We start from the raw sequence: 19,111 nt of genomic DNA, 5'->3' as shown, positions 1-19,111 counted from the left end.
CACACACACACACACACACACACACACACACACACACACACACACACACACACACACACACACACACACACACACACACACACACACACACACACACACACACACACACACACACACACGGCTTTTCCTCACGTTTGGTGTATCCTTTGATGGGTCACTTTGTGATTGACAGCTGGTCTCTGTGTAACCGTGGCGACAAGCTCTTTGTTTACCCACCCTCGGTACCGAAGCTGTCTTGGGTCAAACTCAGCAACTTCTCTTTTCCTCTGCGGAACTTCTGCTGCCGGGACTTGATCCTCTCCATTCTGAGGGACACAGACAGGAAGTGGGTCTCAGGTGAGACCAGCACCATGAAACTGGCACATGAAACTGTGTGTGTGTGTGTGTGTGTGTGTGTGTGTGTGTGTCTCTCTCACTGTCTCTTCAGCAGGTCCATGGACGTCTTCTCCACCTCCAGCCTCGCTCTCACCGCCTTCACTATGGATGCCTCGAAGAGCTCCGCCCCCCTGAAACAAAGACATTACTGTGTATGTGTATGTGTATGTGTGTGTGTGTGTGTGTGTGTGTGTGTGTGTGTGTGTGTGTGTGTGTGTGTGTGTACCTGGATGCCAGCAGCTGTGTGTTCTGCAGGTCCAGCACCACGTACAGGAAGTAGTGGCTCCTGAACACGCGGCGCTGCAACAACAGGAAGCAGAAACACACGCCGTCCCAGATGATGCCCGCCTCGTCGCTCGGCAACTCACACTGTTTACTGCTCTGCTGCTCCGCTGCCACGGCAACAACAACAACAACAACAACAACAACAACATCAGCTAATCTCAGAGGACCGATCCTCTGATCTTCATCAGGTTATAAGCAGCTGATCCGGAGTCATGAGGTCATTTCCTGCAGAGCGCCGCGGGACGACTTTACCAAGGTAATGTCCACACACACACACACACACACACACACACACACACACACACACACACACACACACACACACACACACACACACACACACACACACACACACACACACACACACACACACACACACACACACACACACACACACACACACACGAACGTCTTTTCCTCACGTTTGGTGTATCCTTTGATGGTGCAGGCCAGACTGAAGAGCTGGATGAGCCAGCAGTGATTCAGAACCAGAGACTTAATGAAGCCACAGGCCAAGATCTGCTGACAGACAGGTGACAGACAGACAGGTTACAGACAGACAGTTGAGGTCTCAGTGTCTCTGGGCTGCAGGTGTTTTCCTCACCGACAGGATGTTCTTCATGGTGATGACGAACACGTTGTACCCGATCAGACAGTCCCAGTACCTCAGGATGGAGTCCACTGGCTTCAGCAGCAGATCCCCCCCCACCAACAGAAAGTAGAAACATGCCACCAGGTAACCCATGCAGAAGATACTGATCCTGGGACAGGAAGTAGAAACACTAGAGTTTTGACCCGGACCTGAAGAACAGACAGACCCTCGTCAGGTAGCTGTGACTCACCTGGTGGTGCCGGTGATGAAGATGATGGTGAGGACGAACCAGAACATGTAGCTGAAGATGATCATCTTAATCATGTCCAGGTAAGACCTGTGCAGAAAGAGAGATGGGTAGTGAAGAGGTAGATAGACAAGCAGACACCTTGTCAAAATAAATAAGTTGGATCAACTTAAAAAAACAAGTTGAAGAGCCGCCCATAAAACTTGAGTCAAGAGGGCTTCATTTCTGACCGGGTTTACCTGCACAGCATGAAGTCTGGGCCCGTGTTGAGACGGAGGCTCCTGATTGGATCAGACACCTGTCCATCATGCAGCTCAGAGTTCTCTCCTGCCAGTAGCTGTACCTCCGGCTGGAGCTCCTCCACAAACACCTGCAGCTGCAGGGAGGCGCCGAGCAGGAGCAGGAAGTCGTCTTTAACAGGAAACACATCTCATGAGTTTAATATCCCTAATAATGCTGTCACTACTGAGGAGGAAGAGGAGGGTCTTACAGAGAAGGAAGATGGGGTTCGGGGGGATGAGGTGATCAGGAAGGAAGAGCCACTTCACCACGTTAGAGTCGATGTTGGAGGACGGGGGTCTCCACGGATAATCTGCGGAACACAGACATCCAAAATAATGATTTCAATCACAAGTTCACTAAAGTTGTTTAGCCTAGCTTAGCACAACGTCTGGAAGCAGAGGGACGCTGTTATCCTAGCTTAGCACAACAACTGTGGGGTAATTAATCCCCATGTTGTGTCTGCAGGTGAGCTGTACCTGTGCAGGTGGCCGGAGGGAACCCGATGCACAGCAGGTACTGGAAACTCAACAACCCCGACAGGAAGTAGCAGTACTTGGGCCAAACTGCAGCGATGCGCTTTCTGCTGCGCTGTGATAGGACGATGATGAGGCCGAAAGCGTGGCCTACAGCAAACAAATCCATCCGCTGACCAATCACGTTCACCGCCAACAGGAAGCAGGTCTGAGGACAAATGACCTCAGGATGTTTAACTTAATGACAGACAGATCGTTATCTTTATGCTAAGCTACTGATAGCCTGTCTCACCTCCAGTCCGAACTTGTAGAAGAAGTAATTCAGGAAGTACTTGGTGCAGCTCAGGACGCCGTCGTCCAGGTGACGCCGTGTGATGTCATGAAACAGCGTCCTGGTGGGGGGCGGGACTTCGTTACAACGTAGACGGTAGAGCTCCTGGTGTCTGTAGACGGTCACCTCGAAGGCTAACAGCGCTAACATCATCAGGTTATACTGCAGAGACAGGTTAGCATGATGCTTAGCTATCAGTGCTGACATCATCAGGTTATACTGCAGAGACAGGTTAGCATGATGCTTAGCTATCAGCGCTGACATCATCAGGTTATACTGCAGAGACAGGTTAGCATGATGCTTAGCTATCAGCGCTGACATCATCAGGTTATACTGCAGAGACAGGTTAGCATGATGCTTAGCTATCAGCGCTGACATCATCAGGTTATACTGCAGAGACAGGTTAGCATGATGCTTAGCTATCAGTGCTGACATCATCAGGTTATACTGCAGAGACAGGTTAGCATGATGCTTAGCTATCAGTGCTGACATCATCAGGTTATACTGCAGAGACAGGTTAGCATGATGCTTAGCTATCAGCGCTGACATCATCAGGTTATACTGCAGAGACAGGTTAGCATGATGCTTAGCTATCGGTTATGACACACACCCTCAGGTAGTCGAGCAGTTTCCCGTCTGTCTTCCGGAGACCCACCCACTGGGCGGGGTCGACCGGCCCAGAGTACAGAGCAGAGTGAGACAGGTCAGTGCTGGAGTTACCTGGCTGTAGAGAGACAGACAGGGGTCAGACAGACGGCCGCAGACAGACAGGTGTGATGTTGTTGCTAAGGTTACCATGGTGCAGTTGGAGGAGTATCTGATTGGCTGCACGGCGTTCAACTGGTACAGCATCTTACAGACTGCAAGCGTGCACGTCCACACCGTGCACGCTCCTGCCAGCAGGGGGCGCCACGGTCGGCACGGCAACGCCACCGACACACACACCACAAAGAGAAGGTTCAGCACACACACCTGAGGGAGGGAGAGAAAGAGAGTGAGACCATGGCCTTGAACTCACCTGATCTGATGAATGAAATGTCACTATTTGACCAAGATCAATATGTTCCTACCAGAAATGGTGTAAACATGGCCGTTGATGATATCAATATGATATTTCATAGGGCAGCTATTAAAGCTGACCTTATAAAACAAAAGTGGAAGCCTGGCAAAACACTGACAAATGGTTTGACCAACAATGCAAGACCCTCAGAAAAGACCTGAGAAAAATAGCAGATGAAAAACATCGGCAACCAAACAACCCAGCCTCACGCCTTAAACACAACGACATGTTAAACACATATAAATGTACAATACGGAACAAAAACTAAATGATACCCACATGAAACTTGAAGATATTGAGAAAGCCATTGATCAAAATCAATTCTGGGATCTGTGGAACAACTTCAACACAAAACAACCACAAGCATTACCCATCGAGAACGGTGACATCTGGAGAGAACATTTTGAAAGTGTGCACAAAGACATACCAATAAATCTAATCAATTCAGATCAATGTATTACAAAAGAGGAACTCCAGACACGAGAAGAAACTATTGAAGACAACCAAAACCCCCTTGATTTCACCATTACTTGGGAAGAATTGACCACAGACACAATCTCTCCGGCCAAAAATAGCTTGAGGCCCGGACAACATTAAAAAGGAGATGCTCAGATGCAGCCCCCCAGAGATGCAGGGTACAGTGTTAAAGCGGTTCAATATCGTACTGCAGTCAGGATGTCATTTCCCCCATTCATAAGAGTGGGGACAAATCAGACCCTAATAACTACCGTGGCATCTGTGTCCGCAGCTGTCTGGGGAAATGATTCTATAGTATTCTAAATAAAAGAATACAAGATTTCCTCAACCAACGCTCCATCTTGAGTAAAAATCCAATTGGCTTCCTTCCAAAACACCGCACCACCGACCATGTATTTACCCTTCACACTTTAATTAACAAACATGTACACTACACACAATGGTAAGATATTCACTTGTTTCATTGATTTCTGGAAAGCTTTCAACTCTATTTGGCATGAAGGGCTCTATTATAGACTCCTACATTGTGGCATAGGGTGCAACATGTATGATCTGTTTAAATCAATGTATTTAGAAAATAAGTGCGCTGTTAAAATTGGAGACAAACGATCTGAATTCTTCACCCAGAGAAGAGGTGTTCGTCAGGGTTGCAATTTAAGTCCGACTTTATTTAACGTATATATAAATGAACTTCCTGTTCAGCTGGATCACTGTGCAGCTCCTGCCTCTCCCTCCTAGATAGAGAGGTGAAGGGTCTGCTTTGTGCTGATGACCTTGTTCTACTGTCTCCTACTGAACAAGGACTACAACAGCAGCTGGACATGGTGGAACGGTACTGTAAGAACTGGGCTCTGGCACTCAATATGAAGAACACTAATGTCATGGTTTTCCAAAAACGCCCCAGATGACCGGAGAACAAATACCAGTTTACCATAAATAATCATATCATTGAATATAGTATGAGTTATACCTACCTTGGTTTAACCATAACAGCATCAGGAAGGTTCAACATGGCAGTGAATGCACTCAAAGAAAAAGCCAGGAGAGCTCTAACTGCAATTAAGAGAACATTTATCATATCCAAACCCCAATTCAAATCTGGCTTAAAATATTTGATAGTGTCATCCAGCCCATTGCGCTGTACAGTAGTGAAGTATGGGGTCCACTCAGTCAGCAGAGCTATACCCGCTGGGACCAACACCCAACAGAATCTCTACATGCAGAATTCTGCAGATACATTCTACATGTACAGAGAAAAACACCACCCAATGCATGCAGAGCAGAGAGAAGCAGATACCCACTGATCAGTGGGTATCTGACACTAATTAACTGACCTATCTAACACTCAACAGAGAGCACTCGCATTCTTTAACCACCTTAAATCCAGCCCCCTAGACACCCTCTTCTCCAAAGCCCTCCAAAGCCGAGAGCTAATCCCAGAAAAGAGTCCCCTATGTCAGCTGGTGCTGAGGCTAACTGCCCCCTCTCAGACCCACTCTGACCAGGCTCACAACAATACTGCTCTCCTAAAACCAGTCACAGTCAAACTCATTCCAACACACTGTAAAGAACATTACTTACAGCTTTAGGAAGAAGAAACTGAAAGCCAGAGAGACACAGGTAAACACAGACCCCAGAGAGACACAGGTAAACACAGACCCCAGAGAGACACAGGTAAACACAGACCCCAGAGAGACACAGGTAAACACAGACCCCAGAGAGAGACACAGGTAAACACACACCCCAGAGAGACACAGGTAAACACACACCCCACAGAGAGACAGGTAAACACACACCCCAGAGAGAGACAGGTAAACACACACCCCACAGAGAGAGACAGGTAAACACAGACCCCACAGAGAGAGACAGGTAAACACAGACCCCAGAGAGAGACAGGTAAACACACACCCCACAGAGAGAGACAGGTAAACACAGACCCCAGAGAGAGACAGGTAAACACAGACCCCAGAGAGAGACAGGTAAACACAGACCCCAGAGAGAGACAGGTAAACACAGACCCCAGAGAGAGACAGGTAAACACAGACCCCAGAGAGACACAGGTAAACACACACCCCAGAGAGAGACAGGTAAACACAGACCCCAGAGAGAGACATAGGTAAACACAGTCCCCAGAGAGACACAGGTAAACACAGACCCCAGAGAGAGACACAGGTAAACACACACCCCAGAGAGACACAGGTAAACACACACCCCACAGAGAGAGACAGGTAAACACAGACCCCAGAGAGAGACAGGTAAACACAGACCCCAGAGAGAGACAGGTAAACACAGACCCCAGAGAGAGACAGGTAAACACAGACCCCAGAGAGAGACATAGGTAAACACAGTCCCCAGAGAGACACACAGGTAAACACAGACCCCAGAGAGACACAGGTAAACACAGACCCCAGAGAGAGACACAGGTAAACACACACCCCAGAGAGAGACAGGTAAACACACACCTGACAGACAGACAGCTGTCTCACCTCCTTCACACAGACCCAGATGATGTAGCAGGATGTGATCTTGACAATGTGCAGTTCCAAGATCCACCAGAGGAGGCGCTGTAGGCTCTGCAGAGACAGCAGGAGGCGCAGGAGGAGGACAGAGAGACGATCCATCACCAGCCTCCAGGACACCAGACCTGAGAGACAGACAGGTGAGGAGAGACAGTGGAGATGTTTTTACCAGGGAAAACTCAGGAGAAGTCACAAGTGGACACACAGCTGGAGTCATAGGTGGAGCCCCAGCTGGAGTCATAGGTGGAGCCCCAGCTGGAGCCATAGGTGGAGCCCCAGCTGGAGCCACAGCTGGAGCCATAGGTGGAGCCTCAGCTGGAGCCATAGGTGGAGCCACAGCTGGAGCCATAGGTGGAGCCCCAGCTGGAGCCATAGGTGGAGCCCCAGCTGGAGCCATAGGTGGAGCCATAGGTGGAGCCCCAGCTGGAGCCACAGCTGGAGCCATAGGTGGAGCCCCAGCTGGAGCCATAGGTGGAGCCCCAGCTGGAGCCGCAGCTGGAGCCATAGGTGGACCCACAGCTGGAGCCATAGGTGGAGCCACAGCTGGAGCCACAGCTGGAGCTGTACATGTTTTGAGTGAATTCTATGGACCTGAGGATATTCATGTTTAAGATCCACTTCCTGCTGTCCCAGCTGCGATTTCATTCCAGTTTCATTTCCATGTGAATTCTCTGCTTACCTCTGATCTGCTCAGACAGGGTTTCCTTCTCAAACACACAGGGGTACTCCTCCTCCTCCTCCTCCTCCTCCTGGATCCACTTCTTCTCCTCTTCTCTCTCTCTCTCACCTCCTGTTTTGTCCTGCAGGATCTGAGGAGCCCCTCCCCCCAGAGAGAGAGACAGGTCGAACAGGCTGCCCTCAGAGTGCACCAACCTACAGACAGACAGGTACAGAGACAGACGGGCACAGAGAGGATGTGCGATCAGAATCCCTTTACTCGTCCCACAGAGAAGTGTGTGTGGTCTGGTGATGGTGCTTCTGTGTCTGCTAAGTGTCTTCTGTGTGTGTGTGTGTGTGTGTGTGTGTGTGTGTGTGTGTGTGTGTGTGTGTGTGTGTGTGTGTGTGTGTCGTGTGTACCTGGTGATGGTGCGGTTGGGTGTGTGTGTGTGTGTACCTAGTGATGGTGCTGTTGTGTGTGTCCACCACAGTCTTCAGGTCAGTGAGCTGGAGGAACGGCTGGTGGAAGTAATGCAGGTGAACGATACACACCTGGAGAACCAGAGACACAAAGAGGACCATTGGTAAACATGAGGGTTCTGTGAGTTCCTACAGAACCTTCAGGAACATGTGACAGTACCAGGAGGAAGGCAGCCGGGATAAAGATCCTGGTAAAGAGAACCGGAACTGAGAACTTCTCCAGGCCGATGTCCTCCAACCTGCAGACAGAGAAGCACCACCTCTGAAAAACAGTTCTCCTCCAGCTTTCACACGCTGCCGGTCCACCGGGCCGTTTACTCTGGAAGCAGTACCTGTCTGTCTGTCTGTCTGTCTGTCAGTCTGTCACAAAGCAGCTGATTTGGCATCAAAACGCCCAGAGGTATTAGATGGGTGATGTTAGCATAGCCACCAAAGTGTGTGTGTGTGTGTGTGTGTGTGTGTGTGTGTGTGTGTGTGTGTGTGTGTGTGTGTGTGTGTGTGTGTGTGTGTGTGTGTGTGTGTGTGTGTGTGTGTGTGTGTGTGTGTGTGTGTGTGTGTGTGTGTGTGTGTGTGTGTGTGTGTGTGTGTGTGTGTGTGTGTGTGTGTGTACACCTGTGAGTACTGAGTCCGGTGTAGTAGCTCCAGGTCTGGGGGGATGTGGGGAACTGGAAGGTGTAGACCAGGATCAGCACCAGCATGGAGTAAACCACCACGGCTACCCAGAAGCCCCTGAGCATGGCACGCCAACGCTCGTAGTTCAACTACAGAAAGATAGACGGGTAAGAGACAGACAGTACAGTACCAGCAGCACCATGGAGATGACCTTGTAGACCTTGTGTTGTATTACCTGTAGTACATGTAATACCTGTAGTATTACCTGCAGTACCGGGCTCACCTGGTAGAGGGCGGTGCAGCACAGCAGCAGCACCATGTAGATGACCTTGTAGAGGACAATCTTCCCTTCGAAGCTCACGAAGAAGAACATGGTCCCACAGACGTAGATCCAGTACTTCACGAACATCCGCGTCACCACGGCAACCAGAGCCTCCATCTTTACCCCCCCTTCCTGCAGGAGTAGCACCTCCTCGTACGAAACCTCACCCGTCTCACCCATCTTCTTGTCTGTAGGACACACAGACAGACAGGTGAGCATTAAAACAGGTAAGCAGTGAGACAGGTGAGCATTAAAATCAGTGAGACAGGCGAGCAGTGAGACATGTGTCTTACCCTCCAAGTGGATGGTGATGGTAGACAGCTGCGTGTCTGCCTGTCTGTCTCTCTTCTCAGTCAGAGCCTGTCTCAGCAGCAGCCAGAAGCTCAGCAGACACAACAACTGCAACACCGAGTACACAGAGTACACACCAACACAGAGTACACAAAGTACACATAGTACACACCAACACAGAGTACACATCAACACAGGGTACACAAAGTACAGAGAGTACACAAAGTACCCAATGTACACAGAGTACACAAATAATACTACTACTTATAGTAGTATGAGTAGTAGTAGAAATACCTTTGAAGCCAGCTCCCTGCAGGGGTCTTGTTTCCGCGGGAACAGGCCGGGCACTTCCTGGGCGGGGGGGAAGCTGTAGATGTACTGCAGCAGCACCAGCAGGTTGCCATAGGCGACCAGCCAGGGCGATGACATCATGGTGTAGCGGCGGCGCTCCTTCAGCATCCAGAGCAGGCAGGACCACAGCAGCAGCACACAGGTGAGCCACGACACGTAGCTGACCGGCCACAGCATCATCGCCATCAGAGCGCACAGGTAGCTCTGCTGCAGCAAGAAGCTCCACGCCACCCAGGCCCCGCCCCCCTCATCTGGACTCAGCCAAGCCCCGCCCACCTCACCAGGACTCACCTCAGGCTCCTCCCACCTGTCTGCACCAAACTCACAGGTTTCCAACGTGTCTGCAGCACAGGAAAACAGGTGAGCAGGGAGACAGGTAAGCAGGTAGACAGGTGTATAAGTGTGCAAGTAGACAGATGGATAGGTGAACAGGTGGACAGCTCACCTGATTGGCTGATTGAGTAGTGAGGTGTGGAGTACACATCTAATCCGAGGGCTGTGCTCTGGGTGGGCGGGGCAAAAGTGTCAGAGGGACTCTGATTGGACGATGTCAGCACCTAGAGACAGACAGTAATAATAATACTAATACTATTAAAGGTAATAAAGCTAGCGTGATAATACACTAACGTACGTCTCTGCTCTGGTGAGCTCGTCTCCACAGCTCTCCCCGTCTCTCCGCTGTGATGTCACCGGTGACATCATCACTCAGGTTACTGGTAGTGGTGATGTCACAGCTCCCGCTGACCACTGACACTGTGCTCTCTAGGCCCCGCCCACAGTTGATCAGCTAAGGAAACATGTGACCTCTGTCAGCCAATCAGAGCCCAGTAAACATCTTAATGTAGAGAGCCTAAGTCCCGCCCTTCTACTTCCGACCTATGGGACCTTATTTCGGAAAGAATATTTATGGTAGGCCACTGCGAGAGAGAAATTATTTTTTGATCCCGTTTGAATTGTCAATTTAAAAGATAATTTTGTAAGTCAAGAAAAAAAGTCTGTGATAAAACTGTGAAGTAACACTTATTTTTGTGTGAAACCGCGCGATGAACTACATCTCTGGTCTCGCACAATACACGTCACCAACACCAGAAGCCAAAGACGAGACCCATTGCTGGTGTTCCTACAACAAGTACAGAGCACACAGGCGTTAAACTTATCTTCATGTCTCTTATATTTAGTGGAGGGAAAACATGATGACATCAGTTATGACATCACTTACGTGACTCTTGGATTTATAGTATTTCTAGTCTTATATTTCAACAGTTTTACGACAAACTGTGACTTTCTTCAGATTGACAAACATCACATGTGTAATTCATGGCACAGTTCAAACGGGATCAAAAAATAATTTGTCTCTCGCTGTCGACTACCATACATACTCTTTCCGGAATAAGGTCCCATGGTGGTCCACCGGAGAGGGAGGGGCTCTCTATTGATACCTCAGAGCAGGTAAACACCTGGTTCCTCCGGAGCGATGCCACTGTGTGGTAGAGCAGCAGCAGCATCAGGGGGGAGGTGTAGTGGAACCAGTGGAGGTCAGACGTCACCGTCAGCCTCCAGGGGGCAGCACAGTCCACCGAGACCAGGGGGAGTAGACCCAGAACACTGTGGGGGGGGGGACAGAAATGTCTGTTAGAAATGATAGGACTATAGATCTGATGCAGATCCCCAGCAGGGTTCAACAGGCCCCCCCAGCAGCACACCCCCCTTGTTTACAGCAGCATGTGTTATAGAGGGTAATTATAGAGCAGGTAATTATACCTCCCTGTCCCCCCTTCTGTACTCACTTTCTGGGCTTTTATTTTTAGAAAGGTGGGAAAGCTCTTATTTTGTAGGCAGCAGGGTAACTAAACAAGGACACCCCCCCTCGCTGCATGATGGAGGTATGTGACCTGGCGGAGGTGTGTGACCTGGCGGAGGTGTATTACCTGGTGGAGTTGTGTTACCTGGTGGAGTTGTGTTACCTGGCGGAGGTTCGGTTGGGAGGCCACGCTTCCTGCAGCAGGGGCAGCTGGTAGCAGTAAACGAGCAGGAAGTGGGAGGCGGAGTAGACCAGTGACATCAAAGAAACACACCTGAAGAGGAGGGGGGGGACTTGGCCTGACCACGCCCACCAGGTGCACAACAGTTGGAAACAGAGCAGGTAGGGGAGGGACGAGAGAGACGGGAACGTGATACCTGGAGAGAAAGACGGAGAGAAATTGTCTTTTAGACACTGGGACATTACTGAGGTCTGGGACACTACTGAGGTCTGGGACACTACTTGAGGTTTGGGACATTACTGAGGTCTGGGACACTACTTGAGGTCTGGGACTTTACTGAGGTCTAGGATATTACTGAAGTGTGGGACATTACTGAGGTCTGGGACACTACTTGAGATCTGGGACATTAATGAGGTCTGGGACATTACTGAGGTCTGGGGTATTACTGAGGTCTGGGACACTACTGAGGTCTGGGACACAACTTGAGATCTGGGACACTACTTGAGGTCTGGGGTATTACTGAGGTCTGGGACACTACTGAGGTCTGGGACACTACTTGAGGTCTGGGACACTACTTGAGGTCTGGGACATTACTGAGGTCTGGGACACTACTTGAAATCTGGTAAATTAATGAGGTATGGGACATTACTGAGGCCTGGGGTATTACTGAGGTCTGGGACATTACTGAGGTCTGAGACATTACTGGGGTCTGGGACACTACTGAGGTCTGGGACACTACATGGGGTCTTGGACTTTAGCTGAGGTCTGGGACACTACTTGAGGTCTGTGATATTACTGAGGTCTGGGACACTACTGAGATCTGGGACATTAATGAGCACTGGGACATTACAGAGGTCTGGGACATTACTGAGGTCTGGGACACTACTGAGGTCTGGGACACTACTTGGGGTCTTGGAATTTAGCTGAGGTGTGGGACATTACTGCGGTCTGGGACACTACTTGAGGTCTGGGACTTTAGCTGAGGTCTGGGACACTACTTGAGGTCTGGGACTTTAGCTAAGGTCTGGGACACTACTTGAGGTCTGGGACATTACTGAGGTCTGGGACACTACTTGAGGTCAGGGACATTACTTGAGGTCTGGGACATTACTGAGGTCTGGGACACTACTTGAGGTCTGGGACATTACTGAGGTCTGGGATATTATTTGGAGGTCTGGGACATTATTGATGTCTGGGACACTACTTGAGGTCTGGGACTTTACTGAGGTCTGGGACATTACTGTGAGGTCTGGGACACTACTTGAGGTCTGGGACTTTACTGAGGTCTGGGACATTACTTGAGGTCTGGGACCTTACTGAGGTCTGGGACACTACTTGAGGTCTGGGACTTTACTGAGGTCTGGGACACTACTTGATGTCTGGGACTTTACTGAGGTCTGGGACACTACTGAGGTCTGGGACACTACTTGAGGTCTGGGACTTTATTGAGGTCTGGGACATTACTGTGAGGTCTGAGACATTACTGAGGTCTGGGACATTACTGAGGTCTGGGACACTACTTGATGTCTGGGACTTTACTGAGGTCTGGGACACTACTGAGGTCTGGGACACTACTTGAGGTCTGGGACTTTACTGAGGTCTGGGACACTACTTGATGTCTGGGACTTTACTGAGGTCTGGGACACTACTTGATGTCTGGGACTTTACTGAGGTCTGGGACACTACTGAGGTCTGGGACACTAATTGAGGTCTGGGACACTACTTGAGGTCTGGGACATTACTGAGGTCTGGGACACTTCTTGAAGTCTGGGATATTACTGACGTCTGGGACATTAGCTGAGGTCTCGGACATTAATGAGGTCTGGGACATTACTTGAGGTCTGGGACTTTAGCTGAGGTCTGGGACATTATTGAGTTCTGGTACATTACTTGAGGTCTGGGACTTTAGCTGAGGTCTGGGACATTAATGAGGTCTGGGATATTACTGAGGTCTGGGACATTACTGAGGTCTGGGACACTACTTGAGGTCTGGGACTTTACTGAGGTCTGGGACATTACTGAGGTATGGGACATTACTGAGGTCTGGGACACTACTTGAGGTCTGGGACTTTACTGAGGTCTGGGACACTACTTGATGTCTGGGACTTTACTGAGGTCTGGGACACTACTGAGGTCTGGGACACTACTTGAGGTCTGGGACTTTACTGAGGTCTGGGACACTACTTGATGTCTGGGACTTTACTGAGGTCTGGGACACTACTGAGGTCTGGGACACTAATTGAAGTCTGGGACACTACTTGAGGTCTGGGACATTACTGAGGTCTGGGACATTACTTGAAGTCTGGGATATTACTGAGGTCTGGGACATTACTTGAGGTCTGGGACTTTAGCTGAGGTCTGGGACATTATTGAGTTCTGGGACATTACTTGAGGTCTGGGACTTTAGCTGAGGTCTGGGACATTAATGAGGTCTGGGATATTACTGAGGTCTGGGACATTACTGAGGTCTGGGACATTACTGAGGTCTGGGACATACTGAGGTCTGGGACATTACTTGATGTCTGGGACTTTACTGAGGTCTGGGACATTACTTGAGGTCTGGGACACTACGGAGGTCTGGTATATTACTTGAGGTCTGGGACATTACTTGAGGTCTGGGATTTTACTGAGGTCTGGGACATTATTGAGGTCTGGGACACTACTTGAGGTCTGGGACTTTACTGAGGTCTGGGACATTACTTGAGGTCTGGGACACTACTTGAGGTCTGGGACTTTACTGAGGTCTGGGACACTACTTGATGTCTGGGACTTTACTGAGGTCTGGGACACTACTGAGGTCTGGGACATTACTGAGGTCTGGGACATTACTTGAAGTCTGGGATATTACTGAGGTCTGGGACACTACTTGAAGTCTGGGATATTACTGAGGTCTGGGACATTAGCTGAGGTCTGGGACACTACTTGAAGTCTGGGATATTACTGAGGTCTGGGACATTAGCTGAGGTCTCGGACATTAATGAGGTCTGGGACATTATTGAGTTCTGGGACATTACTTGAGGTCTGGGACTTTAGCTGAGGTCTGGGACATTACTGAGGTCTGGGACACTACTTGATGTCTGGGACTTTACTGAGGTCTGGGACACTACTGAGGTCTGGGACACTACTTGAGGTCTGGGACATTACTGAGGTCTGGGACATTACTTGAGGTCTGGGACTTTAGCTGAGGTCTGGGACATTATTGAGTTCTGGGACATTACTTGAGGTCTGGGACTTTAGCTGAGGTCTGGGACATTATTGAGTTCTGGGACATTACTTGAGGTCTGGGACTTTAGCTGAGGTCTGGGACATTACTGAGGTCTGGGACATTACTGAGGTCTGGGACATTACTGAGGTCTGGGACATTACTTGATGTCTGGGACTTTACTGAGGTCTGGGACACTACTTGAGGTCTCGGACACTACTGAGGTCTGGTATATTACTTGAGGTCTGGGACATTACTTGAGGTCTGGGACATTATTGAGGTCTGGGACACCACTTGAGGTCTGGGACATTACTTGAGGTCTGGGACATTACTGAGGTCTGGGACACTACTTGAGGTCTGGGACTTTACTGAGGTCTGGGACTTTACTGAGGTCTGGGACATTACTGAGGTCTGGGACACTACTTGAGGTCTGGGACTTTACTGAGGTCTGGGACACTACTTGATGTCTGGGACTTTACTGAGGTCTGGGACACTACTTGATGTCTGGGACTTTACTGAGGTCTGGGACACTACTGAGGTCTGGGACACTACTTGAGGTCTGGGACTTTACTGAGGTCTGGGACACTACTTGATGTCTGGGACTTTACTGAGGTCTGGGACACTACTGAGGTCTGGGACACTAATTGAGGTCTGGGACACTACTTGAGGTCTGGGACATTACTGAGGTCTGGGACATTACTTGAAGTCTGGGATATTACTGAGGTCTGGGACATTAGCTGAGGTCTGGGACACTACTTGAGGTCTGGGACTTTAGCTGAGGTCTGGGACATTAATGAGGTCTGGGACATTACTTGAGGTCTGGGACTTTAGCTGAGGTCTGGGACATTAATGAGGTCTGGGACATTACTGTGATGTCTGGGACATTATTGAGTTCTGGGACATTACTTGAAGTCTGGGATATTACTGAGGTCTGGGACATTAGCTGAGGTCTGGGACACTACTTGAGGTCTGGGACTTTAGCTGAGGTCTGGGACATTAATGAGGTCTGGGACATTACTGTGATGTCTGGGACGTTACTGAGGTCTGGGACACTACTTGAGGTGTGGGACACTACTTGCGGTCTGGGACATTACTGTGAGGTCTGGGACATTACTGTGGTCTGGGACACTACTTGAGGTGTGGGACACTACTTGCGGTCTGGGACATTACTGTGAGGTCTGGGACATTACTGTGAGGTCTGGGACATTACTGAGGTCTGGGACTCTACTTGAGGTCTGGGACACTACTTGAGGTCTGGGACTTTAGCTGAGGTCTGGGACATTACTGTGATGTCTGGGACGTTACTGAGGTCTGGGACACTACTTGAGGTGTGGGACACTACTTGAGGTCTGGGACACTACTTGAGGTCTGGGACATTACTGTGAGGTCTGGGACATTACTGTGGTCTGGGACACTACTTGAGGTCTGGGACATTACTGAGGTCTGGGACTCTACTTGAGGTCTGGGACACTACTTGAGGTCTCGGACTTTAGCTGAGGTCTGGGACATTACTGAGGTCTGGGACTTTAGCTGAGGTCTGGGACATTACTGAGGTCTGGGACATTACTGAGGTCTGGGGCTACTTGGGTTTTAGGGTTTCTTGGGTTGTAGGGTTACCCGTGAGTCCCAGCACGACGGTAAGCAGGACTTTGGCTCCGGTTGTCGTCATGGTTCCCAACATCTGCCTGGTCTTTCTAACCAATATCTCCAGTTCTACCAGAATCTTGTTCCTGGTGCCGTCCTCCTCCAACTCCTCATCCTCTCCGATAATAGAGACGGAGTCCTCATCAAACATCAGATCCTCTTCCTCCTGAGGATCATCCTGCTGCTGCTGGACCTCCTGCTGAGTCTGGAACACAGGAGGATGAAGAGGAGGGTGAAGAGGAGGATGAAGAGGAGGTGAGCAGAACATATGGTCTGTTTAAAACCGGATTAGATTAGAATGGTTTCCACTACAGAGCTGCTGGTCTGGATCCATGTTAGCAAACAGACTCCGACAGTTGGCCTAATGAACTGAACCTGAAACCTAATCATTATAGGCTGTGTGTGTGTGTGTGTGTGTGTGTGTGTGTGTGTGTGTGTGTGTGTGTGTGTGTGTCACTGTCCTGATGTTGTCACATAACGACGTTACAGTTAATAAATAGCTTACTGAGTTACACGCTAATAGACAGGAAATCTTGTTAGAAACGAGGAGACTCCTAAACGAGGTTACACCTGCTGTGTGTGTGTGTGTGTGTGTGTTTGTGTGTGTTACCTGTGTGTGTGTGTCACCATTCACTCTTACAATCAGCCTCCAGGTCAGCAGACCGACGACCAGCACACCAACATCTGGAAACACCTGTCTCACTGCAGAGCCTGCATCACTTCCTGACAGACTGACAGACAGACAGGCAGGTTTATTATTTACACTGTACATATCACATGTTGTTTATACAGTCCTAAGAACTGATGGGCTATACATATACAAATATGTTCAAAGACAGTTGATTGTGTGTGTGTGTGTGTGTGTGTGTGTGTGTGTGTGTTTGTGTTTGTTTCACTGTGTTTATTGATGTTAGTGTAGGAGTTTGCAGAGCCATGTAGTCCAGACTGAGAGACTCTGTCTGCCCTCCTGCTGCTGACACACACACACACACACACACACACACACACACACGCACACACACACACACGCAATCTGAGGGGACAGGCCGCTAAAATAATACGCTCTTATTTTGATAGGGTTTACCTTGTGGTTCAGCAGAGAGGAAGAAGGAACACAAACAAACAACAACATCAACAATATTTACACTAATAATTATTACCGAAGGACAAAACGCAAAAAAACAAACATGTAGCGTCAAGGCACAGCCGTGTGTGTGTATGTGTGTGTGTGCGTGCGCGTGCGTGCGTGTGTGCCTGTCTCACCTCACAAGGCCCAGCTGACTGAGAGCTGTCTGCCAGGAGGTACCTGCAGACAGACAGACAGAGAAAGAGACAGACAGGTCATCAGTACAGACAGACAGACAGACAGGTAGCTGTCTAACAGTTGCTCTGTGTCTGCAGGGACATTACTGAGGTCTGGGACACTACTTGAGGTCTGGGACATTACTGAGGTCTGGGACATTACTGAGGTCTGGGACATTACTGAGGTCTGGGATACTACTTGAGGTCTGGGACACTACTTGAGGTCTGGGACATTACTGAGGTCTGGGACATTACTGAGGTCTGGGACACTACTTGAGGTCTGGGACACTACTGAGGTCTGGGACATTACTGAGGTCTGGGATACTACTTGAGGTCTGGGACACTACTTGAGGTCTGGGATTTTACTGAGGTCTGGGATACTACTTGAGGTCTGGGACACTACTTGAGGTCTGGGATTTTACTGAGGTCTGGGATACTACTTGAGGTCTGGAACACTACTGAGGTCTGGGACATTACTGAGGTCTGGGATACTACTTGAGGTCTGGGACATACTTGAGGTCTGGGAATTACTGAGGTCTGGGACCATTACTGAGGTCTGGGACATACTACTGAGGTCTGGGACTACTACTTGAGGTCTGGGACACTACTTGAGGTCTTGGGACATTACTGAGGTCTGGGACACTACTTGAGGTCTGGGACATTACTGAGGTCTGGGACACTACTGAGGTCTGGGACATTACTGAGGTCTGGGAATGGTCTGGGACACTACTGAGGTCTGAGGACACTACTTGAGGTCGGGATTTTACTGAGGTCTGGATACTACTTGAGGTCTGGAACACTACTGAGGTCTGGGACATTACTGAGGTCTGGGATACTACTTGAGGTCTGGGACACTACTTGAGGTCTGGGACATTACTGAGGTCTGGGACATTACTGAGGTCTGGACACTACTTGAGGTCTGGGATTTTACTGAGGTCTGGGATACTACTTGAGGTCTGGGACATTACTGAGGTCTGGGACATTACTGAGGTCTGGGACATTACTGAAGTCTGGGACACTACTTGAGGTCTGGGACACTACTTGAGGCCTGGGATTTTACTGAGGTCTGGGACATTACTGAGGTCTGGGACATTACTGAGGTCTGGGACATTACTGAGGTCTGGGACACTACTTGAGGTCTGGGACATTACTGAGGTCTGGGACATTACTGAGGTCTGGGACATTACTGAGGTCTGGGACACTACTTGAGGTCTGGGACATTACTGAGGTCTGGGATATTAGACAGACAGACAGACAGACAGACAGACAGACAGAGAGAGAGACAGACAGGTCATCAGTACAGACAGACGGGTAGCTGTCTCACAGTTGCTCTGTGTCTGCAGGCTGATGGTTGTAAACAAGAAGCAGATCTGCAGGAACAGGAACATGAAGCTGCTCACACACACGGCCGTCACACAGCGTCGCAGGTTACCTAGGAGACAGACGGGAAGTGATGTAAGATACAAACACAAGCTAACCGTTAGCTTAGCACTCATTAAAATCCAAAAAACAGTCGACTTAAGGAGCGGAGCATTACAGGTAGACTCCTCCTGAGGAGACTGCTCCTGAGGAGACTATTCCTGAGGAGACTGCTCCTGAGGAGACTATTCCTGAGGAGACTGTTCCT

The 19,111-nt window shown here is 49.5% G+C and overlaps 1 protein-coding gene across 6 annotated transcripts in view; it reads right to left on the bottom strand.

Moving 5' to 3' along the window:
* The window catches only part of LOC134884077 (piezo-type mechanosensitive ion channel component 2-like), a 41,398-nt gene that overhangs the window by 11,181 nt on the left and 11,106 nt on the right, over positions 1-19,111 (bottom strand). For 3 of the 6 annotated variants that reach the window (XM_063912702.1, XM_063912705.1, XM_063912707.1), the window contains 28 exons: positions 18,809-18,916; positions 17,446-17,488; positions 16,793-16,913; positions 16,156-16,387; positions 11,319-11,532; positions 10,794-10,959; positions 9,986-10,141; positions 9,800-9,911; positions 9,298-9,695; positions 9,006-9,111; positions 8,674-8,900; positions 8,391-8,539; positions 7,939-8,017; positions 7,756-7,850; positions 7,321-7,514; positions 6,585-6,766; positions 3,381-3,557; positions 3,196-3,309; positions 2,547-2,747; positions 2,258-2,462; positions 1,990-2,091; positions 1,739-1,910; positions 1,503-1,589; positions 1,265-1,421; positions 1,083-1,179; positions 602-767; positions 417-506; positions 217-305 (listed from right to left, as the gene is read on the bottom strand). In XM_063912702.1, coding sequence (XP_063768772.1) covers positions 217-305; positions 417-506; positions 602-767; positions 1,083-1,179; positions 1,265-1,421; positions 1,503-1,589; positions 1,739-1,910; positions 1,990-2,091; positions 2,258-2,462; positions 2,547-2,747; positions 3,196-3,309; positions 3,381-3,557; positions 6,585-6,766; positions 7,321-7,514; positions 7,756-7,850; positions 7,939-8,017; positions 8,391-8,539; positions 8,674-8,900; positions 9,006-9,111; positions 9,298-9,695; positions 9,800-9,911; positions 9,986-10,141; positions 10,794-10,959; positions 11,319-11,532; positions 16,156-16,387; positions 16,793-16,913; positions 17,446-17,488; positions 18,809-18,916 — 4,239 coding nt within the window. The remainder of the gene's footprint in view (positions 1-216; positions 306-416; positions 507-601; positions 768-1,082; positions 1,180-1,264; positions 1,422-1,502; positions 1,590-1,738; positions 1,911-1,989; positions 2,092-2,257; positions 2,463-2,546; positions 2,748-3,195; positions 3,310-3,380; positions 3,558-6,584; positions 6,767-7,320; positions 7,515-7,755; positions 7,851-7,938; positions 8,018-8,390; positions 8,540-8,673; positions 8,901-9,005; positions 9,112-9,297; positions 9,696-9,799; positions 9,912-9,985; positions 10,142-10,793; positions 10,960-11,318; positions 11,533-16,155; positions 16,388-16,792; positions 16,914-17,445; positions 17,489-18,808; positions 18,917-19,111) is intronic. The other 3 variants (XM_063912704.1, XM_063912703.1, XM_063912708.1) reach the window with 3 other exon arrangements.

Source organism: Eleginops maclovinus, chromosome 21 (genome assembly GCF_036324505.1).
Source record: "Eleginops maclovinus isolate JMC-PN-2008 ecotype Puerto Natales chromosome 21, JC_Emac_rtc_rv5, whole genome shotgun sequence".
Taxonomy (NCBI): Eukaryota; Metazoa; Chordata; class Actinopteri; order Perciformes; family Eleginopidae; genus Eleginops; species Eleginops maclovinus.
The sequence above is the reverse complement of the archived record's forward strand: the minus strand, read 5'-3'. Positions and strand labels throughout refer to the sequence as shown.